General features: G+C 40.0%; 1 protein-coding gene and 1 pseudogene across 8 annotated transcripts; both read right to left on the bottom strand.

Moving 5' to 3' along the window:
• Window positions 1-1,013: 1,013 nt before the first annotated feature.
• Window positions 1,014-22,632, bottom strand: LOC105497722 (nuclear transcription factor Y subunit beta). 7 transcript variants are annotated; one of them, XM_011769024.3, is made up of 8 exons: window positions 22,504-22,632; window positions 19,805-19,889; window positions 12,755-12,848; window positions 10,483-10,613; window positions 7,179-7,376; window positions 5,188-5,269; window positions 4,342-4,421; window positions 1,014-3,703 (listed from the first exon to the last, which is right to left on the bottom strand). In XM_011769024.3, exons 2-8 carry the CDS (start codon window positions 19,808-19,810, stop codon window positions 3,671-3,673), a joined length of 624 nt encoding a protein of 207 aa, XP_011767326.1. In that variant the 5' UTR covers window positions 19,811-19,889; window positions 22,504-22,632; the 3' UTR covers window positions 1,014-3,670. The 7 variants fall into 7 exon arrangements, 6 of the variants coding, with proteins under 6 accessions (XP_011767326.1, XP_011767328.1, XP_011767327.1 ...); XM_011769026.3 differs by lacking the exon at window positions 22,504-22,632 and adding an exon at window positions 21,707-22,470; XM_011769025.3 differs by lacking the exon at window positions 22,504-22,632 and adding an exon at window positions 21,738-22,470.
• On the bottom strand, window positions 9,072-9,562 carry LOC105497721 (small nuclear ribonucleoprotein F pseudogene; annotated as a pseudogene). The gene has a single exon (XR_011608906.1). The product of XR_011608906.1 is annotated as a small nuclear ribonucleoprotein F pseudogene (transcript).
• Window positions 22,633-23,945: the final 1,313 nt, after the last annotated feature.

The following is a 23,945-nucleotide window of genomic DNA, read 5'->3' as shown; positions in this document are numbered from 1 at the left end:
GACCTGAAGAATGAGTGGGACTTAGCTAGGCAGAGGGAAGCCTATGTGTTTAAGGTCATGGCAGGTGGATGGGGGAGGCAAAGAACTTGGCATAAGGAGCCAAGACGAGATCAGGGGTGACTGGAGCTTCCCAGTCAAGATAGAGCTAAACTTGGTAAAGTAACATTTCTAGCTCTAAAAGAAAACATAAATTAAAACTGAATATTTTTCAGGCAGTGTAGTATAGTTCCTTAAAAAACAAAGTTAGTGTTCCATTTTTTACTCACAAGCATATAGTTTAAGGTCAATAAATACAAATTATTAACTTATGTAAATTAATTTATCAGCTAATTCAGGGAGACCAAAAAGTACATTTAAAATAGACTAGTAAAATAGATTTTACCCAGTATCACTTTTCTTTTAAAGCCCTCTAAGAAGCTGCCTAATTATCACTTATTTGAATGATTTAAAGTGTATTTTATCATATAAAGCAACAAACATCATCTTGTTTAGATTGTTGATAAAAATAACAATTTTCCTTAAGAGAAAACATTTTTAAAAATCTTGCATTGCAAGATTTCATTCTTAGCAAATGGGAGAAACTATTCTTTCCACTTTTCATGCCTAATTTCTACTGCTGTAGAAGTCCTGTTAATTAGGCCCTCATTACTATATTCAATTAGAATTATTAAAGTTAATTGGTATTCCTTTAACTCACTAAGGCAACCCAGAAAACAGGCAATAAGGCATGTTTTTGAAGAAAGGAAAACACTGCACACGTAATACAGTGTAGGAGGGGAAAAAATACAAATAGCTTCAAACACTGTCATGCCAAAGTATGTGACATTAGGAAGGCAGCATTTAAAAAACAATCCTCACTGGACTCGAGGATTTTAAAGCATCTCTATTACAGTGAGGTAATGAGGATAGATAAATAGAAGCTACCTAAGACAGAAACTACCTAAGTCCCTTTCTTCTACCTGGAACTCACTCACGGAAACTCATTTCTCTCTTAGATACTCAAGAAAGCAATGTTTACAAAATTATAAAAAGCATTTTTATAATAGGTTAACATGGGAGCTTGCATACATAAGTTTCAGAGAAGAAAACATGACATTCAGTTAAATGCAACATGGGCCAAGGAAGACACAGACCCCAGCTCTGACAAGCATAAATTAGGATATTATACACCTGACACATTCAGAATGTCCATTTTCTTTCCCATCAGAGTATGAAGTCCAACAACAATGAAGTCAATACAAACAAATGTGACCTGATTTTACCTGGTGTAAAGTTTTAGTTAGCAGTACTAGCAAATTACGAAGTTTGGAAATTTGTTGTAGTATATACTAATTTAAAATTTACTCAAATTCCTGGGTTTTTTTTTTTTGAGACAAGAGTCTCGCTGTATCACCCAGGCTGGAGTGCAGTGGCACAATCTCGGCTCACGTCAGACTCCACCTCCCAGGTTCAAGGGATAATGCCTCAGCCACCAGAGTAGCTGGGACTACAGGTGTGCACCACCAACCTGCTAATTTTTGTATTTTTTGTAGAGACAGGGGGTTCTCCATGTTGGCCAGGCTGGTCTCAAACTCCTGACCTGAAAGTGATCTGCCTGCCTCAGCCTCCCAAAGTGCTGGGATTATAGGCATGAGCCATCCCGTGCCTGGCCTCAAATTCCTTTTTTATCTTCATTGTCTACTTGAACATATATTAATCTGTAAACTAATTTTAGAGACAGTATCTGTTAATCAAAGACCAAGTGCTTTTACCAGTTATATAGTGACATACTGCTTGGATCAAGTGGAAAATATCTCAAAAACACACTCATAACGAAGTATCAAAAGCCTTAAAAGTTTACATATTTGGTAACCCAGCAATTCTAAGAATTTAAGAAAACAGTCATGGATGTACATGAGATTCAGTGAAGTGCTGTTTATAACTGTGAAAAGATGTAAATAGTCAAAATATCCAATAGAAGATTAAATAAATTATGGTTGAGTCATACAACAGAATAAGAAACCAATAAAAATGATGCAGAAGACTATGCATGACCTGGAAAAGATGTTCCCAATATATTGTTAAGTGAAAAAAGCAGGTTACAAAACGGTATGCACAATATGAGCCCATTTTTATAAAAATATACATATTTAGCAAAGTTAACGGACAAATGATATTTATCAAAATATTAACATTGGTTCTTTCAACATAGTAGGATGATTGTTGATTTTGCTTAACTACTCCCCCATTTTTTCCTATTTGAATTTACTATAATGAAGATTGCTTTTTAAATGGATAGTAGGAGATGAGGGCATTATTAACCTCTGATTAGCCCAAATATACTCCTAATGGTCCTTCTGGCAAAGTAAATGTTTCTATTCAGCCTATATCTGGGAAATTGCTTCGACCTTATAAATCTGAGTGTCCTTCAAAGATGATATTCACTCCAACTTCCTTTTAGGCAAACTATACAATAGCAATTTTTGATATTAAAAACTTAAAAAAAACCCTCAAGTTAATTAACACCAAAAAGAATAGATGAGAAAATACAAATCCTCACTTTTCAAAAAGAAACAATCCGAGTACATACTACTAAATTATACAAAGTTACATTATCTACGTTTAGTTTATTGCAAAGATGAAGACAACACACTAGAAGTTGGCAGCTTCTGCTTCACACCGTTCACAGCACTCACTCTGTTCTCCATTTCATTCACTCACCCATGCAAAAGGTCTGTACACGCAATGATGTCTGATGTTTCTTGGTTTCCATAGTATAACAGGAAACGACATTTCAATTAAAAAGGTAAAATGAAGACATTTACCATCAGACTATAAAATTCCTCTTCCGTAAGAGGATACTGTAGTACTTGAAGATATGATTTGAAACAAAATCATGTACCAAATGAAAGGGGCACCACTTCAAGAGCACTAGGACTACAGTAAACTTAAATGTATTCCAACGTTCTTAAAAATGTGACTCAAACCAAATCTAGTCTTAAAAAAGCTCCAATAACTAAAACTACATTAACAGGCACGATGAACAGTGTAAACACTGTTAACGGGCACCAAGTTTAACAGGGCAGACAATATTTGCTTCTGCATTCACACTTATTCAATTACATTTTTCAAAAAAATGATGCTGCTTAAACTATTAATGTTTTACCAAAAAAAATAATTTTAATAAATACAGCAAATGCTAGAAATCTAGCTAGGTTATCATGCAAGGTATAACCAAGACAAACTCAAATTTGTAATAAAGGCAACTTGCATTCAAAATGAACTCTACCCTTATATTTTATTAAAAGGGCAAACATCATGAATTAACCCAGCTGCTTACTTGAATTACAAAAGTAACATGATTCAATATGAAAATAAGAAACTGTCTACAAATCTCTGACAGTAATAAATTGCAATATACAATGCATACAGGAGTCATACAGAGCAACAAACTCGTACAAAACAAAAATATTTTAATACCTTTAAAATCCAAATTTTTCTTTAAAATCATTCATGAAAAAGATTCTCAAGTCAGAATTAACACCTCAATTAGTCAAGCATCAGGAAGCTACATTACAGCTATTAATATACAAAGATACATCTTTTCGCCAGTCTTTCCTTCTGATGTCTCTGTTCCAGAATCATACAGACTCTCATTTCTCTACACTCCCCATTCCATCATTTCTTCAGATCATGAAAACTGAATTTGCTGAACACCAGAAATCTAAGATTAGAAAATTTAAATTGGACAGAATTAAAGAAAAGGAGATTAAAAGTACAATATCCATATTACAAAAATTCAGTGAATAAAAAGACAGTAACAAGTAAGTCTCCTTCCCATTTCTTGTGTATCTTTCTAGAAATCTCCTATGGAAATATGAACATATGCTTATTTTTAACTATTAAGAGAACACTATATACAGTTATCTATATTGAGAAAACATAATTTTAATAACCTTTATCAGGTCCTTCATAATGTGTTGAAATTAACTATATCAATAGGTATAATCAAAAAAAAAAATTTTTTTTTTTTTTTGAGACAGAGTCTCACTCTATTGCCCAGGCTAGAGTGCAGTAGTGTGATTTCAGCTCACTGCAACCTCTACCTCTGGAGTTCAAGCGATTCTCCCGCTTCAGCCTCCGAGTAGCAGGAATTACAGGTACCCGCCACAACACCCAGCTAATTTTTGTATTTTTAGTAGAGACAGGGTTTCACCATGTTGGCCAGGCTGGTCTCAAACTCCTGACCTCAGGTGATCCACCCGCCTCAGCCTCCCAAGGTACTGGGATAACAGGTGTGAGCCACAGGGCCCTGCCAATACAAGCAAATTTTTTAAGCGTTTAAAATATAAAAGACTGTACCTGTTGATATGATGTTGTGTAAACCATAACATTTTGTTGTTGACCGTCTGTGGTTATTAAGCCAGCTGGTAACTGGTTAGCTGAAAGAAAAAAAATTAGTTAAAGAGGGAAAAGAACTGTATCTACTTTCTTGGGCTGAATCTTAAGGTTGTACCATTAATGTCTCATTATAATTCTGCCCCATATCAATGATGTAGTCTTGGACAAAATAATAAATCCTCCAATTTTCCATTTTAAAAAATGTTCCCTAAAAACCACATTATTTTATATTGCGTTTTTCAATTTTCCTATCTCTAACATGTACCTTAGCTAACTGCCCACGTGTACAAATCTGTAGACAGACTAGATGAAGTTTCTGATTCATGATTAAACTACACTATACCATGATGTTTGGCTGAGAGCAACATATAACTGAGCAGCATATAGTTTACATATGAGAAATATATATAATGAGAAATTGACTCACCATAGCCCTTTTATTTCACCAATATGAAAACATGATACTCAAAAAAAAAAACAAACCTGAGTTCAAATTTATTTAAATCATAAGATTTTATATTACAAACTACAATTCCTTAATATTCCTATCTCATATGAATCTTCACCAAAAACTAGGGGCTACGGAACTCAGTCAGAACTATCAATGAAAGGTTATAATGTCTACAGAATTAAACTTTTCTACACTTATCACTCACCGACTTCAAATAAAAAGGCATGAACTGATAAGAACTATTTAAAATAGTGCTTTGTCAAAATACTCAGTGCTGACATTCCAAAAATACCATTAGACACTTAGTATGAATCACTGCTAACAATCTACATGACTTGTATTATAAGAATGCTTACTAAATGCCTCCTCTGTAAGCTCTTCACTTAGTCCATCTGTAGCTGTGACTGCTCCACCAATTCCCTTTTCTCCTTTCATAGCCTGAGGAAGGAAAAAAAAAAGTCACTGATATTCAAATGAAATTGTCTTCCAAACACGAATGCTTACTTATGCCTAAAATTAGGAGCTTCTATTATTACAAACTCTAAGCAGAGTATTTATTAACACTTCTGGTTAATTACATATGAAGAATGCTTTCAAAAGGCTAACTTCTAATATAAGCTGTAATCATTAACAAGACAGAGTAATGACCTAGAAAACAAAGTACAGATAAAAATAAATTATTCTAATTCCACACCATATCAAAGGGGTAAGAGAACTCTACTTACAGATGAAGAAATCTGCAAAATACCACCAATATTGAGCCTATAAATCTACAAATGATCCAAGTGATCACTTAAGTATATATATGCATCTCAGTCAACTGGGCAGTACTGCAGCAAGTTGAGAGTTAAAAATTCCTAAATTAGTTTGGCCGAATACCTCTAGGTTCCTATGATACTGAAGATTTGTAAAAATACTGTCAGGAATTTACACATTCTTTTCCTACTTCAATCATTCCATGCAAATATCACTAATTTAATGGGATTCAAACACTAAAGACATTAAGAATATATTTTGAAAGTAATGTGAATCTGACACCTAAGTTGGCATGTGGAAATAAATATGCTAAGCTCAACTCCTTTTCACAAAATCCATTCCTACAAGCAAAGATAAACCTAAGAATAGAAGAATTCAATCAATAATAAGAAAGACATGATTATACCTTCCTCTTTTTATTATCTATAAGACTCCAATCTTACTACTTTTAATGCTACTTCTTTTAAATTAACAATAGCAGCAAGAAGTAACATTAATGAGCACTGAACATTATTTATTTAGTCCCATCAATAATTCTATGATATAGGTACTCATTAGCCTCATTTTACAGAAGAGGAAACCAAAGCCTAAAATAATTAAATAATCTGTCCAAGGCCACAGAATTTGCATGTGGCAGAGCTGGGCTTCAGCCTCCTGGTAGTCTGAATCCAAAGTCTGTGCTTTAAATCATTATATAACTATGCTATAGTTAGTAATAAACAAAGGGAAAAAGAAAGGACTTACTATTTAAGTACTGTAATATAAGTCAGTGATCCCCAAACCCCAGGCTGCAGACTGATGAGGGTCCGTGGCCTGTTAAGAACCCGGCCACACAGCAGGAGGTGAGGGTCTGGTAATCCAGCATTACCACCCGAGCTCCGCCTCCGGTCAGATCAGTGGCCATGTTAGATTCTCATAGGTGCTCGAACCCTATTGTGAACTGTGCATGCAAGGGATCTAGGCTATGCATTCCTTATGAGAATCTAACTAATGCCTGATGATCTGAGGTGGAACAGTTTCATCCTGAAGCCATCTGCCCCTCGCACCCCTCCCCTGACCCCAGTCCATGGAAAAATTGCTCTCCGCAAAACAGGTCCCTGGTGCCAAAAAGGTTAGGGACTGCTGATATAAGCAATTAAATAATTCTGAGAAATGTTACATAATTTACTACAAAATGAATTTTTTAAACAAATACTACATTTAAAAAGTTGAAGTAAATAACATCTCTTATTTTCTTAAAAGCACAAAGGGGGCCGGGAATGGTGGCTCACACCTGTAATCCCAGCACTTTGGGAGGCCTAGGCAGGTAGATTACCTGAGGTCAGGAGTTTGAGACCAGCCAGGCCAACATGATGAAACCCCGTCTCTACTAAAAATACAAAACTTAGCCGGGCATGGTGGCACATGCCTGTAGTCCCAGCTACTCGGGAGGCTGAGGCAGGAGAGTTGCTTGAACCCAGGAGGCAGAGGTTGCAGTGAGCCGAGATCTTGCCACTGCACTCCAGCCTGGGCAACAGAGCGATACTCCATCTCAAAAAAATAAAAAAAGAAGAAGGAAAAAAAAAAGCACAATGGGAGACATTTTATTTACCTCTCTGAATTTCTGAAGGTATAATTTCAGAGGTTCCACATAACTGTCAAAGCCTAAGGTAGACATAGCAAAGAGAATATCTTCTCCATTGATTGTTTTCCGTTTCTCTTGATGGCACCTTTCGCTTGCCTCAGATGTTATAAAGCTGATGAACTCACTCACACACTCTTGAACACATTCTTTGGCATCTTTTGCAATCTGAAGAGAAAATCATAGGTAAATTACAGAAACTATAACCATCACCTTCCTAACAACCTACAAAAATAAAAGCCTAATCAGAAGAACACATCTTCACCTGATGACTATTTAATCTCGTAAATATATGTTGTAACATTAACACAATGTGTGCTATCAAAAGTCCACACCTGAGTCACAATAAAAACTAAAATACAACTGAAAGAAGCCTTGACAACTATTTACAGAAAACAAGTCTAATTTAGATATAAAAGAGCACCAGGCACGGTGACTCATGCCTGTAATCCCAGCACTTTGGGAGGCTGAGATGGGCGGATCACGAGGTCAGGAGTTTGAGATCAGCCTGGCCAACATGGCAAAACCCCATCTCTACTGAAAGTACAAAAAATTACCCGAGCATGGTGGCGGGTGCCTGTAATTGCTGTTACTCAGGAGGCTGAGGCAGGAGAATTGCTTGAACCCAGGAGGCAGAGGTTGCAGTGAGCTGAGATTGAGCCACTGCACTCCAGCCTAGGCAAAAAGAGTGAGACTCCATCTCAAAAAAAATTTTTTTAATATTTAAAAAGATATCAAACAGCAATCACTGGGTGTTCCTACCACCCCACAGAGGATGAAAACTCTTACTAACCCAGTACCCCTGGAAAATCAATTCCACCATGCATATTTTGTGGGTGACTTAGGTACCACTTCTCTGCCCTAGCAGAGAAGTGAATTCACAAAAAGCTTGGAAAAGAGAGAAATAATAATATATGGTGACTGACTTTATTATTATTTGGGATACACAGTGTCAGATACAGGTTTTGAGTTTACTAAAAAGCCTGCCTAAAGAAGCACACATCTGCCACTTCATTATAAAAACAATTTTTCCCTTAAGGGTCTGGGGGTCTAAAAATGAAACTCCAATGGATTAATCAAGCAACTGCAAAACCACCTGTAACAGCAATACCACTCAAAATCCCTGCTGAAACACACTGTCTTTCACTGCCATGCCTATTTTACATACTGGAGAAAGTAAGCAAGAACTGCACAAATGCAGTCAAGCAAGATAATATAATGTGAGCCACATATGTAAGTTTAGGTTCTCTAGTAGCCATATCCAAAAAAAAGTAAAATTAATTTTAATATATTTAACCCAATATATCAAAATTATTACCATTTAAACATAGAATCAATTTTTAAATGAGAAATTTTAATTCTTTTCTTCATACTAAGTCTTCAAAATCTGGTGTTTCAAATTTGCAGCGCATCTCCCTTCAGACCAGCCACATTTCAGGTACTTCTGAGCACATGGCTTGTGGCTACGGTACTGACCAGTGGCAGCCATAGCCTATGTAAGCAATAATCAGCATTTGTGCTTTTCTTCCCTTAAAACATAAGGACAAAATTCTCAAACTGAAAGTTCTAGGCTTAGTGATGTATTTTAATAGTATATTTATTTGCAAGCTTTATTACTTCCATAAGTCTTTTTAAACCATAAAATGACAGAAAAATTACCAATAGAAAATGATATAAAACATGTGAATTTTAATTCAGACCAAGTGATGAGCAGTGACAATGAGTTTTTAAAAGTTCTAAGAAGACAAAACTACTTAAAAAAAAAAAAGTATCAGTTTAAATGTATCTTAGTATCTATAATTACGTAAAAATAGCTGTTTCCAAATACCAGAATTTGTTTTGGAAAATTCTTTTTTTTTTTTTTTTGAAAAACAAACAAATCTTTATTGTCTAGAAATATATATATAAAAAAAAATCCCCAACAAAAGATGCTATTCTCTCATTTCCCCATCTTCTTCCTCTTTTTCCACACCTCTGATATAAAGGACATTATTACACCTTATTAAAACTTCACCCAGATGTCCAGACAAAGCTCCATCTATGTATTCTTCTGTATTTGCAAGCTGCATGTTCATGTAGCCATCTACAGATACCAGATAGCCCTTGTACTCCATTCCCCACTTAAGTTTCACCATCACTGGCTTTCCTGTTAGTCCACTGAGGAAAGGTTTGGGATTGAGGGGTAAACTCATCGTAACCACGGCCGAATATTGCAGGCTACTCACTGCCGACCAGGCTGCCGCTTGTCTCTCGTGACTACAGCAGGTACCCCAGGTCCCGAGCCGCTGAGTTTTGTTTTGGAAAATTCTTGTTACACCTATATCAGACCAATATGACCTAAATTTGCTGCAACATTATGCAAGTTACAGCTTCAGGCTGGGTACAGCGGTTCACGCCTGTAATCCCAGCACTTTGGGAGGCTGAGGTGTGTGGATCACCTGAGGTCGGGAGTTCGAGACCAGCCTGACCAACATGGAGAAACCCCGTCTCTACTAAAAATACAAAATTAGCCAAGCATGGTGGCACATGCCTGTAATCCCAGCTACTAGGGGAGGCTGAGGCAGGAGAATCGCTTGAACCTGGGAGGCAGAGGTTGCGATGAGCCGAGATTGTGCCATTGCACTCCAGCCTGGGCAACAAGAGTGAAACTCCGTCTCAAAAAAAAAAAAAAGTTACAGCTTCATACACCCAAACCTGATAGTTCTGACAACGTACCTATTTTTTAAAACAGTCGGGCCAGGCACGGTGGCTCGTGTCTATAATCTCAGCACTTTGGGAGGCCGAGGCAGGCGGATCACCTGAGGTCAAGAGTTCAAGACCAGCCTGACCAACATGGAAAAACCCCATTTCTAGTAAAAATACAAAATTAGCTGGGCATGGTGGTGCATGCCTATAATCCCAGCTACTCGGGAGGCTGAGGCAAGGGAATTGCTTGAACCTGGGAGGCAAAGGTTGCAGTGAGCCGAGATTGTACCATTGCACTTCAGCCTGAGCAACAAGAGTGAAACTCTGTCTTTAAAAAAAAAAAAAAAAACAGTCTAAATTCTATTTTATCTGCCTCCAATAAGTGGGAGAGGGGAGAACATTTAGGGACATGACAGAATTGAAAATGGGACACCATTCAGTAACTGTGTATGTAGACATGAAAGAAATATTTGATTTGCCGAAAGCCTGAATGATTGAAATCAACAGCTAACTGTACCCATGACCTATGAATTTATGTAGTTTCGTGTTTCCCTTGTAAAAACCTAGTTAAATTTCTCCTTTACATTACCTTTCCCGTTTGAGGTATGGCATTTTTCATTATCCTAGCCACATTTGCTATTGGAAGATATATATCTTGTTCTCTGAAACTTTCTTTTGAACCATTTGTGTCCTCATGATCATTCATGCTGTCCTCAGTATCTAAAGAAATAAAAATATTTAGGTTTAAAGCTTCTTATTATTTCTATTTCAAGATAGAAAAAACTACCAAAAAGATCCACAGAATAAAATCATTCTGGTTCATCTCTTAACCCTTATTTAGGGATTAGGATAGCAAGTCTCTTCATAATTTTTACAGAGCCAGAACTGAACTTTTTTTATTAATTTCAGATTCACTGCCTAGAATGCTTTTTATCCTCTAATATATCCGCTAAAATCCTACTTGCCCATTCTCCAAAAATCTCAAATAACATCTCCATAGCACCTTCAAAAATGATCTTTTCATAAAATGTAAGTGTTTCTCTATGCCTTTTCTCTTACACAGTTTTAGAATTTTTATTATTCCTCATTTCTCCTATTAGATTTTTGCTACTTGATGTCATGAATCAGCTTTGTGTTTCCTACAGCTTGGTATAGCACCTTCCACAGAGTAGGTACTCATAAATATTTATTGCATGACTTAGCTATAAAACTTACAGACTGTAACCTATGGCTATTTCAATATTACTAGATTAAGAGGTTGTATGTTTCTCCAAACCCAAGTTTATATAATATATAAACTCATTTATGTAAAAGTCTATATAAAACTTTTTTAAAGTTGATATAAAGTTGTCTTGTCTATATAAAGTTTATATAAAATTCTATAAAGAATAGAAAAATTGGATTTGAATATTACTGATCCAGTTGGATTACTAATGTAACTAGTTTTTGAACAAAGCTATAGCAGTGATCCAACTGTTCATACAAGTGACTTTGTGAATTATATAAATTTAGCTATAAGTGAAGCTTGCGCAGTACCAATAACATCCTTTTATGACTAAATGCAGTATCCTGTAAGTAAACTGCCCACTCTTCATATGTACTAAGTAAGTAGGCAAGGCACCTAAGTTGATTCAATTTACGTTTTTGTGTGTTTAAAATGATGTTATCAGAATTAATTTATTTGAATATCTGTTTCAGGATGAAATTAATCCCTCTGGCAAGTTTCTTCTAAAAATATATCTCAATTTTTAAAAATTTTACAAATCAAGTCAGGCGTGGTGGCTCATGACTATAATTCCAGCACTTTGGGAGACTGAAGCAGGTGGATCACCTGAGGTCATGAGTTCGAGACCAGCCTGACCAACATAGCAAAACCCTGTCTCTACTAAAAATAAAAAAAATTAGCTGGGCATAGTGGTGGGCGCCTGTAATCTCAGCTAATGGGCAGGCTGAGGCAGGAGAATCGCTTGAACCCAGGAGGTGGAGGTTGCAGTGAGCCAAGACTGCACCACTGCACTCTAGCCTGGGTGACAGAGCAAGACTCCATCTCAAAAAAAAATTTTCTTCTTACAAATCAAAATGCCACAAAAGTAAATTATTTCTGATAGGCCAACATAATTTTGGTTTTGTTTTTTTGAGACACTTTGTCACCCAGGCTGGAGTGTGCAGTGGTGCAAACACGGCTCACTGAAGCTTCTACCTCCCAAGTTCAAGTGATTCTCCCACTTCAGCCCCCAGCCCCCTAAATAGCTGGGACCACAGGTACATGCCACCAAGCCCAGCTAATTTTTTAATTTTTTTGTAGAGGTGGGGTTTCACCATGTTGCCCAGGCTGGTCTCGAACTCCTGAGCTCAAGTGATCTGCCCACCTTGCCGTCCCAAACTGCTGGGATTATAGGCATGAGCACCACACCGAGCCAACACTACCATTCCAATACCTGACATAGTTCAAAGTTAATACTGAATGAAAACCAAAAATAAATCAAAAGTGCAAGAAATACAATAGCTAGAAATTTAACTCACCCTCTAAATAATTATTTTAGTTACCCTATCAATTGATTATAAATTTCTCATATTTAACATTTAAACAAGAAGTCGGTAACAAATTTCAAAAGAAACTGTACAGGTTTTAGACAAGGTGTATTTTTATAGTAAAAATGTTTTCAAGGACTCATTCTTTTGAAGACTATTTCTAATAGAAATAGCATGGTATGCCTTTTTAGACTTTCTCATTGAACTGTAACACAAGACTGTAAATTTTCCTATGAAGACAAAAGTAACCTAGAACACTGTATTAATTAAATGTCCACTTTCTAACTTGCTTCATCTTGTGAATTTGGTTCTAACTGTGGCTTGCTTACCATCATGAGGCTGTATAACATAATGACTTCCTCCAATATAGTCTGCAGAGATTCCTAGTTGAGAAGCATCTGTTGTAGAACTGTCACCATCCATCTATGAGGAGAAAAACAGGTTTTCAATACTTTTCAAAGTACTAACAAACGTAACAGATTCAACACTTATAAACTGTCACAGGATGATGGGTCAATTATACTTTTCATAGCCTTTAGCTTACTAAAAGAGAATTTGTATTTCTTTTTTAAAAAATTAATTATTTTTTTGAGACGGGGTCTTACTCTGTCGCCCAGGCTGGAGTGCAGTGGCATGATCACAGCTCACTGCAGCCTCAACCTCCCAGGCTGAAGCAATCCTCCCACCTCAGCCTCCAGAGTAGTTGTACTACAGGCATGCACCACCACGCCTAGCCAATTTTTTTGTATTTTTAGTAGAGACGGGATTTTGCTATGTTGCCCAGGCTGGTCGGGAACTCCCGGGTTCAAGCAATTCGCCTACCTCAGCCTCCCAAAATGCTGAGATTACAGGCATCAGTCACCACAACCAGCCTATATTTCTTGATTTGGAAACCTTCCCACAATTTGTCCACGATTCAAGATTTTCCTATCCATCTTCCCTAAGTGATAAGCAGAAGGCCAATAACGACAAGGAAATGAACGTAAACCATATGCCTCTTTCTTTTCAAGTGCATAATCTTCAAATATAGTACCACAGGCAACTGACTTACAACCTAATTTATCCCTGGAATGATGATCAGCTTAATGAAGCTGGACACAGTGTCACGCGCCTGTAGCCCCAGATACTCAGGAGCTGAGGCAGGAGGACTGCTTGAGCTCAAGAGTTCCAGACCAGCCTGGTCAATGTAGTGAGAACCTCTTAAAAAAAAAAAATCAGCTTAAGTCATCAACTGGAATCTACCTGTATCCATCACTTCCAGCTCTCCAGCTAAACCCTGATTTTCCTTTTGCTCCTGCTGCAAACTTTCTTTGCTTTCTCATAGAAGTTCCAAAATAGACAATATCTCCGTTCAAACTGTTACTTGGTATAAGAAGCATGTGGATTCCCTGCACAATTCTGTACCTAGGCAAGCCAAAAGTACACCCATGTTTTGAATGAGCCCATAAACTCTTGATTCTAGTCAAAGGTTAATTTTCTCTCCCCATGCCAAGTCAGGGTCAGGTGTGGCTCATGCCTGTAATCCCAGCACTTTGGGAAGCTGAGGTGGGAGGATCACTGGGGCCCACAAGTTCAAGATTAGCCTGGGCAACACAGTGAGACCCTGTCTCTAAAAAAATAAAAATTTAAAAAATTAGCCAGGTGTTGTGGCATGTGCTTGTAGTCCTAGCTACTTGAGAGGCTGAGGTGAGAAGATCACTTGAGCCTAGGAGGTTGAGGCTGCAGTGAGCCGTGATCACGCCACTGCACTCTAGCCTCAGTGGCAGAGTGAGACCCTGTCTCAAAAAAAAGGAGGGGTCAGGAAGATCTGTGTATAAAGATAGGAAAATTACCTGCATAGACAAGAATAAGAGTTAAAATTCCTATTTAAAAAAAAAAAAAAAGCCTGCTTAATTAATTTTGCTGAGAGCTAAAAGAATGCCAAGAGGGAAAGTCTGGAAAAAAGTAAATCATAAGCCCTGAACTGGCTCCATTCAATTTCACCAACATGGCAGATTCTAGAAGGCTTTCTATTTTGCAAATACTACTACTCAAAATAAGATATCCGTGAGAGAAAAAAATTTAAATGCATTATCTGAATAAAAAGTATACCAAAAATCCAGTGTAATTCATATACACTTTCAGGCTGAACAAAAAAGAGAAATTTGACCGTTCATTAAGGCCCAGGACCCAGTATAAACTTGATGTTATTAACTGTAAAATTTCAGTCCTTGTATAACACATGTCTTCTCCATCTCTGTTGGATTTTTATTTAATATTAAAATACTGGGCTAGTTTTCAGGTCTTCAATAACATGGCATTTCTTTCATACATCTGTTGACTGTGATGCCTAATATAACTGTAGATAGAGACACATTTCTGTAATTTATATAGTTGTTTTAAGGGGGTAGAAAATAGAATTCACAGACCTTTAATAATCTGTGAACACAGGGTACCTATTTGATACTTTTTAGTAGCCTCTAAGAAGTAAAAAACAAAGTCAGTGACCTGATTCTGACTCTCCTACCGCTCCCCTGAAAATAAACATCCCTGCCAATTAAATGTATTTCCATATAAAATGTAAATAACAATACCACCCTCCCCATCTTAAACTAACACAAATGAATGTGAAACATTGCCCGAAAATCAAATGCTATTTTGATTCTAAAATGCTAACATACTAGGAGAGTATCCTTTAATAGACATGATGATGGATTTTTTTTATAGCCATAAAAGAATGGTCAATTATGATAGCTGTGAGTTGACTAGCTTTTACAATGACCTAAGGAAGATCAAGGTGCAGGAGACAGGACCAAAGTGGTTGTTTTAGAACCTACAATTGGAAACAAAACTTTGATTGGGGCGGGGAGGGCAGGCAGTGGGTTGGGAAGAATAACAGAAATTCTTTCCTGAATGAGTGTTTACATGATACCGTAAATCTTTTAAAATTGGCTATGAGCAAGACACTGTTCAAATAACCAAGCGGATCTGGGAGATGAATTAATTTAGAAATATAACACAAACAAAGGTATTAAAGGGAAAAAGTTTAAATCATATTATCTTGTCATGCACTGGAATTAGCAACAAGATTATCATTTGGACTAACAGCATTAGCCTCTCTAAACCTCAGTCTTCTAAAAGTGAAGATACAAGTATTTCCTAGAGTTGTCAGAATTAAAGAAAGACTAGAAAGCTGCTAAAGACAGTGTTTGGCACGTAGTGTACCCCACAGACATTCAATCTCATCCTCCCTCCTTTGAAGAGAAGCCGCACATCATCTGCTTAACTGTATGTGTCTTCGGTTCCACAAGTTTTAGCTTTCTATCATTTCACACCTTCTGTCTTCCTTTCCTCTATCATTCTACCATTAAAATCCTGCCCCAGACTTTAATCCCAGTGTTCTCTATCCTCCTTGAATCTTTCTGATTTATCCTTTCTGCAATTCAAAAACAAATGTTCTGTTCTTTAAAGCTCTATGGCACTTAGTACCTTTCACTCAATAAATCAGCCTAATCTTTGATGCCTAGAATATGCCAGCCATTCGCCTATATATAAGAATGATGGGAAAAAACTTGCTAGATGCATCCCAAAGGTTTTTTCTAGGTCTAAAACATCCTATAAAAATTTATAAAACAGACTGTAGATTTTCAGTAAGCCAGTCCAAATATTTACTGAGTGAGCGCTTAGTATTTACCAGGTCCATGCTATGTGCTGGTCACGTAGCTGTCAACAACAGACAAGGTCTCTGTCCTCAGCTTGCAGGACAAATGTTACATAACCTGGGAGGCAGGGTGAAGGGGTAGAGAACACAGCCTATTAGTCCTTCCAGGACACAGGCTCTGGAATTGAATCACCTAATTTGAATTCCCTGCCCCTTACCATGAGACCTTGAGCAAGCTGAATGAGAACAAGACTTAACCTCCCAGGGCTCCTGTACAGGTTAGGAGCTAATCCATGTAAAGACAGCATAGTACAATGGGCATACTCAGTAAGTGGTATATATAGCTATTAAAATAATTACAAATAATTAAGCAATTGCTAGTGCCAAGTATGAAGAAAAACAAAGATGTTTTGTTATGTGCTCTGTGAGTTTACTCCAAAAGGTACCTCACTAGTCTGAGGGGTCAAGAAAGGCTATCTTAGGAAATGACATTGAAAATGAGACTGAAAGGTGAATAGAAATCAGTCAGACAAAAAGAAAGGTGTGAAACAAATGTTCCAGGCAGAGAAAACCAAGAAATACAGTACTGGTGGATTGGAAGGAGCTAAGGAGGGGCTAGATCAAGCAGTGTCCTGTGGACAAGACGAAATCAAAGAAGAGTTTTAAGCAGAAGAGCACAAACCATATTAAAAAAAAAAAAAAAAAATCCCTCTGGCTACAGTTCAGTACAGAAACCGACCTGGAGGGGAGCACAAATAGGCACAGAAGACCAGTGAGGACTATAATGCTGTAGTCAGGGCATGACTTCAGGCAAGATAATGATCATTTTAGCATCAGGTCCAGGCGAGAGCGCTGGAGATCAAGAGAAGCAGAACAACTAGACAGCTTTTTAGTAGGTGACTCGGTGATTGACTGATAGAGCTACAGGAAGACCAAGGATAATGCTGGGATTCTTGCAGCTAGAGAGACAGACAGCTGTCACCACAGAGAATGGGAGAGGAAAGGGAGGGGAGTGCTGGACAGCGTAGAGCCTAGCTGAAGCTAATGACCGTGAATTTACAGTGGTGCCAATATGTCCAGTGTGACACTTGAAAGGCCTGATACGAGAATACAAAAGAGAAAGTGTTGGATTTCACCCAGGTAATGAGGCTGGAAGAGCACAGCATGTAGGATAATGACAAGGGGACAATGATGAATCGTTAGACCCAAGGGAATGGATAAATATGGACAAAGAGTGGTTAAATCCCAATAAATTCATTTTAATGACTATTCTAATTATTTAGTTGAATTGACAGATTTTTGAAAATATGATGTGAAATAAACAGGTAGCGGGCTAAGCTAATAAATCTTTATTCTTTTTTTTGATGTAGCCGTACTTAAACTATGCTAATAATTTGTTCCACAAACAAATACTGCCCTCTTTAATGTTTACATTTATTGAACACTTTCTAAATACCTCATGCAATGTTCACAAGCCTGTGACGCAGGTGAGAAAACCGAGGTACATGAGGCTAATAATTTGCATGAGGTGACACAGTAAATGGGACTAAAATCCAGGGCCTCAGATGCCAACTACTCTCTACAGCATTCCTGCCTAGTTTTTCATGTAGTTCTTACATCTATTTCTTTAATTTGTCCCCTTTACATTCTAAGGCTACTGATTATACGTTGAAAGCACTGAAATTAGCTTCTCAAACCAGGATGGTGTTTGTGAGATGGTAAAGAAGCGCACCCTGGACAACGGTGAGGAGCACTGGCTCTTAGGACCAATTCCGTGGGTTTGAAGCTTGGATCCCCGTTTATGAGTTCTCTTTGTTTTCAGCTTCCCCATTTTTAAAGTGATGTTACTATGAGGAAGCTCTTGTATTAAAAAGTACTTAGCAAAGTGCAAGATACATAGTCAGAACTCGACAAATGTAATCTTAATACTGCCCCCTCAAATACGGTTCTCATTATTCTTCCAGGCAGAGATTCCTCTCTCTTAATTTACCCTTTTATCTGTTTTCTGGGTTACATTCCTTTTATCTCTCTGAGGATAAGAAATAATACAAAGATTCCTCTTCTCTAATGTATCTTCGATCCTCCTTACCAGCTCCTTCACTCTTCCTTAAACATGCTTAGTCTCCCTCATTAAGCACACAGAAGTACACAGAGATACATAAAATCTTAATTCTGCCCCATACCCTTGCCTAGCTACCATTCTTGCCCTGAGAGTTAAGAAACCTCTTCATTCCTAATTAAACTCCTGAACATGTACTTTTTAACCCCAACCCAGAATGAAACCACTCTTCAAAGCTGCCAGTGATCTTGTCCTCATCCTACTTGACTGTTCTTTGTAGTGCTGGCTACTGCTGGCCACATATATTTATGCTTGGAATTCTCTCCTGCTCTGATTTCCAAAGCAATATTCTTTCCTCCCCACCCCCTAATTGTTAACATCACCCAAGGTTCTCCTTCTCTTTCTTCCCTTATTTTAATGAACTCACTAAGTATCACTTCTATGCTCATACATTCCAAATCTACAACCAATATCCTGCTTGCCACTCAAGCAACCCATGCCTGTACAGCATGTCTAATATCCCATCACTGCAAATTTAAGAAATTGGGAAATGAAACTCACCTTCCCCCGTCCCCTGCAAGGGGGCAAGGAGGGAGATTTCCCTTTCCACTACCGTAATTCTGCTAAGAAGAATACCAGTCTTTCACGCTGCCCAGCTAAATATACTAGCATCATCTTAGGTTCTTCCATCTCCTTCAAGCTCTACCTCATCTATTACCTCTCTAAAAATGTCTCCTAGATATGCTTTCCCTTTCCTGTTTCCACTGGATTACTACCCCAGCCCATCTTAACATACTGGTGTAAGGCTAATCTCACCACAACACCACTTCTATACTCTTGAACCTATTCTCAAAGGTTACTAAAGGCCTCCTGTGTCAAATCCAAACCTCATTTTCGTGACTTCACATGAGCAGATCGCACATTTAACCTAATCAAACTTGTTTCCTACTTTTCTCTATCTTCATGGTTAATAAAAATAAAAATCGTTGTGCTAGAATGTGCTTTATTTAGGGATCACTGAGTGCATTTCTTTCATTTTAGGAGTGAAGCAACCATGGCTGGCCCAAAGCTGTAACACGCCTGCCCCAGGTTAGAGATACAGTAGCACATCCAGAATTAAATATCCAGAGGGGACAAGTGCTTTCTCTTTCCTACATTATCCTTTGAGATCTACCCTGGACCATGCACCTCTACTCCCAATCCCCACTTAAGTTGCCCATCCTGCCACCAGGCTTTTGCTTTTGGCGATACCCTTCACCAATCCACTCCCACCCTCTATTTCAAGGCTCAGTTCAAGGTCTGCAGGATCCCTCTGTGACATTCCCAAGTATCCAGGCCCATCACGCCTTTCTTCCCACATCTACTGCACTTAAGAGTTAGCATTTTCCATTCTGGGCATAACTGTCCCCTAAGTATTCAATTAACTGGCTAAACAGACAGCCCCTTTACAGCCGGGACAGGTTACCCTGTAGCCTCAACAGCACTTAGGGACCCATGGGAAATAATATATGCAAAAAGCTGAAAATAAGGAAGCAACAGGAATGAACAGAGGTACTGTCTGACTAGACTTGAAATGCATTCATTCTACCAGGCACCTCCAGTATAAATCAGTTATAATTTTATTTCCAGCCAATTACTATTCAAATCTAATTAACAACCAAAATGGTAAAACATACTTACTGTCATGAAATACTGTCAGAACCGTGTTGTCAGTGGTGCTGAAGAATACCTGTCTAAAAAGGTGTCTAATCTTTGTGATTTCAACCTAAAAGATAAACATCTATTAGGACCTAACATCTATCAGTAGTAAAAAATATATCAAATGTATCACTTACAGGCTTTTTTTCTCATAAAATTAAAGAGGGCATGTACAATTTTGACTACGATTCATAATCCATGGAGTGCATGGTATAAAATAGTATAAAAAGGCATCATCCAATAAATGTTTGTTGACTTGAAAGATTTATTTTGGAGAACTTACAAACAAGTTAATTCCATGGGGAAAGGAGAAAATGGATTTTCCAACATAACCCTGAATTTAGCCATATTCATCATAAACATTCATTACAATACACCAAATAGGGACCAAATTATATAATATGCAAGACGCCAAAAATTACACATCTAAATCACTTAAAACATTAACACCCAAGACGCAAATACACCCCTTATCAACTTAATTTTTTGGTGGCGGTTTTCTTACATGTTTCAGAGTAACATTTAGGCATTCTATCGCTTAAGAGGAGGAAAAAATTATCTGAGAATATAATGCTTTCCAATTAAGAATCTCAGATTATACTGTAATGAAGATACATTCTGCACTGGGAGTATATCAAAAAAGCAACACAATCAAGACCCTTATTTATAATTTTGAAGCACCACCATTTTTGACTAAAATTGCATCGAAATAGCACTTCAGTCTCACTGTAAGGCATAAATAGCTGAACAAATTAGTATCAATTGCAGTGTTACAAGTTTCATTTCTCATTTGTTCCCTTCTCTTTTTCAAAGGAAACAATTAAATGGGTGAGGGGGAGGATGCCAAAACAAAAACACATCCTTTCAGTGTTAATTTTAAAGGGAGAAGACATATTGATACGCATCCAAGCATGAAATCTAGCAAACAGCAGAAAAAATTGTAGCCACTGAATTGAATGTTTTTAATGCCACTAAAAGGGTCCAGGTAGCAAAGACTGCTTGACATTTGCTATAATATTAAAAGTAACTTATAATTTATTTTCAAATATTAATAGTATCCTCTAACCCCAAAACTGCTCAGAAAAGTCCTTCCTTGTAACGAGAAATGTTATTTTTTTAAAGGGTGTCTTTGAAAAAATAAGCCCTCGGAACACTTAAAATATGGGAGCTATATTTATGTATTTTGCTTGGAATGGGGGAGGGGGGTATGGACAGGGGAGTCACACCACACTCCCTCACCCAAAGAGTTGATTCAGTATATATTTAGATTCAGTACATTAAAGAAAAACACGACCACCTCATATGGTATATATTTTCTTAAGGGCAGGTTGATATATGTAAAAGCTCAAGGGAATGCATACATCTGTTTAATGTTTGAAGAAATGCAAATTTGTATCCAAGAAAAGCAGTAGTCCCTTCCTCCACCCTCCATTCTTTGGCATCAACAACCAGAGTTTTGCATCAATATACAGTAATCCTTAAATTAAGATACAAGAGCAGCGCAGGGAAGGAATAATTTGCCTTTTAAGGAATTTTGGTTAAACTTTCAATACTTTACAAATAAAACCCCCACTGATTAGTGCCACTGATATTGATCCGTTTGCTTTCATCACTTTATGTTGCTGATTAGTTTCCATACTAAGAGAGATGAAACCACCCCAGTGATTTGTGGCACGAACCACGGAACTATGGGGTCCATGCGGGTTAGTGGGATGCCATTTTTTTTTAAAGGTCGCAGGCTACCTAACCTTGTTTAAATTATCCTGTTAGAGTGCTTTGAGCGAGATTATGATTTGTGGGTGCTCTGTAATTCTTTGTTCTCTAAGACTACCGTTCCTTAAGGCCCTGCATATCCTCCCGCCTCCCACCACTAATGATTAAAACCTTAGTCCAATCCGAAGGGCTTCCTTCCCACCTTCGGGGCAAGTCCTGGGACCGCAAGCCGCCAGATGGCTGCATTCTTTACGCGCAAACCAGACTGCGGGGAAGCCAAAGCCATGCCTTCCTCCCCACGCAGGTGCCTGGGTGGCCCCAGCCTCACGGCCCGGTCCGGGCGACCTGTCAGCCCTGCGAGTGCCGGGAGGCCGCCCCCAGAGCGCATCCCCTGACTCGCCCGGCCGCCCCGGCCCCCGCGCCCAACGCCTGCCTCCCGCCTGCCGCGCGGCCCTCGGGATGTGCGGGGAGACAAAGCGCCGGGCCCCACCACAGCCCCGCGGGCGGGAGGGGGGCGCCCTAAGGGGCCCGCGCCACGGCCGGGGCTACGGGGCCAGGGCCCGCGCGGCGTCTCCCGCCCCTCCGCCGGCTCCCCGCACAAAATGGAGCCGGCCCGGGAAGCCGTCGAGAGCGGGGCCCCGACGCAGCCCCGCGGCCCCTCCTCGGCCTCGGGCCCGGAGCTCAACGGCGGCGAGCGGGAGGCGGCCTGGCCCGCGTCCCGCCGCTCCTCAGCCCGGCGCACAAAGAGCCGCGCCGCGGCCCCGCGCCCGCTCCCCGGCCCGGCCCGCTGCGGGAGCGGCCTCGCAGGCGCGGGCCCCGGCCCCGGCCCGCGCGGGAGGGCGGGAGGCGAGTGCCCCCGGCCGCGGCGGCGTTGGCGGCGGGGACGGCGCCGGGAGGAGACGGACATTTCATTCGAGCTAAAGTGGAGTCGGTTTAGGAGCGATCATTGGCCGAAGCGAGACACAAACCTCCAATGCAGCCCTGGTTGGCTCCCGTCTCCAATCGGCTGTTTGGTTGGACAGAAAATGGCTGCGAAGGAACCAGTCCCAGCGCGGAGCTCCGCTTCCAGGACTCGGCCTCCCCTCCCTCCACCGCGGGCCGCTTCCCTCGGCGCGACACCCTCCCTCCGCGCCGCCCGCGCGCCCGCCCGCCGCGGCTCCGCCCCGCCCCGCCCCCGGCCCCGCCCCGCGCTCCTATGAGGCCGCCGCGCAGCTCCGGATCCCGCTCCTCTTGGCGCGAGGTCTTCTAGGGCCCGGCCCGGGCGCGCCGTTCGGGTCTAGGCGGGCCTTCTTCCCTGTGCTGACCCGGGCCTCTGCCAAGCGGGATCTCTCGGGCCTCCCTCTCCTTGTCACCCCTTCCCCCGCCACGTGAAGGTGTCTCAGCCGCCCGAGCTCAGCCTGCCTGCGCCTGGATTTTTAAGAAGGGGAAACCAGGGACAGAAGCCGCCCCCTAGGACGACGCGCCCGGGCCACGGGGAGAGTCTGAACGGCGGGGACCTCTTGGAGCGCCTTCAGCGCCTCGTGTTTTCTTTCCTTGGGTCCCTGTTACCGTCGCTGCAGGCACAGCGCTCCCTGTCATTTGGTCCCTGAGCTTGGGTGTTTTTCACATCTCATCTAAAGATGCAGACCCCTGCTAAGTCTAGCCAGCCTTCACCCTGAATCTTGAACTTAAGATGCTGCATTTTCCACCCACCCCCGCCCCTCTAGTAGCTGCAAATTGTCAAGCGGCTTTTCCCAACCAGATGACATTTTGGCTGCAAGAATCCGTGGCCCGTTCTTGCCTCTGTGCAGCCAAGCTCCTTCGCTTTCTCTGACTGCAGTCCCGGGTCCAGCTTCGCTCAGCAGTGACCATCCCAGAGGTGGGTAATCCAACACCACTCACTGCAACTGGATCTGGGGATGGCGTGCCCTCTGCTTCCACTAACCGAGTGGCCTGCGCCACATGAAACTCTCTAGCTTTGATTATGTAAAAATACAGAGAGATCTTTTATTTATAGAGTTCCCACTGTTTCTCAGAGTATTTAAACATTTCTGGGGCAAGTATGGAAGAAAGGACAAATGAAAGCCCCAAATTGTGAAAAGAGTAAGTAGCAATGCCACTGTCATCAGACAACCTGACTTGAATTCCAGCTCCCCTTCTTACTGGCTTGTGATCTTGCCCAAATGTCTGCTTCTCAGGGTCATTTGGGATAATGTATACATAGAAAGCCCTTAAAAAAAAAAAAAAAGTTATCCCAGCACTTTGGGAGGTCGAGGCGGGCGGATCACCTGAGGTCAGGAGTTCAAGACCAGCCTGACCAACATTGCAAAACCCCGTCTCTACTAAAAATACAAAAATTAGCCGGGCGTCGTGATGGGCACCTGTAATCCTAACTACTCAGGAGGCTGAGGCAGGAGAATCGCTGGAATCC

Source organism: Macaca nemestrina, chromosome 10 (assembly GCF_043159975.1).
Source record: "Macaca nemestrina isolate mMacNem1 chromosome 10, mMacNem.hap1, whole genome shotgun sequence".
Classification (NCBI taxonomy): Eukaryota; Metazoa; Chordata; class Mammalia; order Primates; family Cercopithecidae; genus Macaca; species Macaca nemestrina.
The sequence above is the reverse complement of the archived record's forward strand: the minus strand, read 5'-3'. Positions and strand labels throughout refer to the sequence as shown.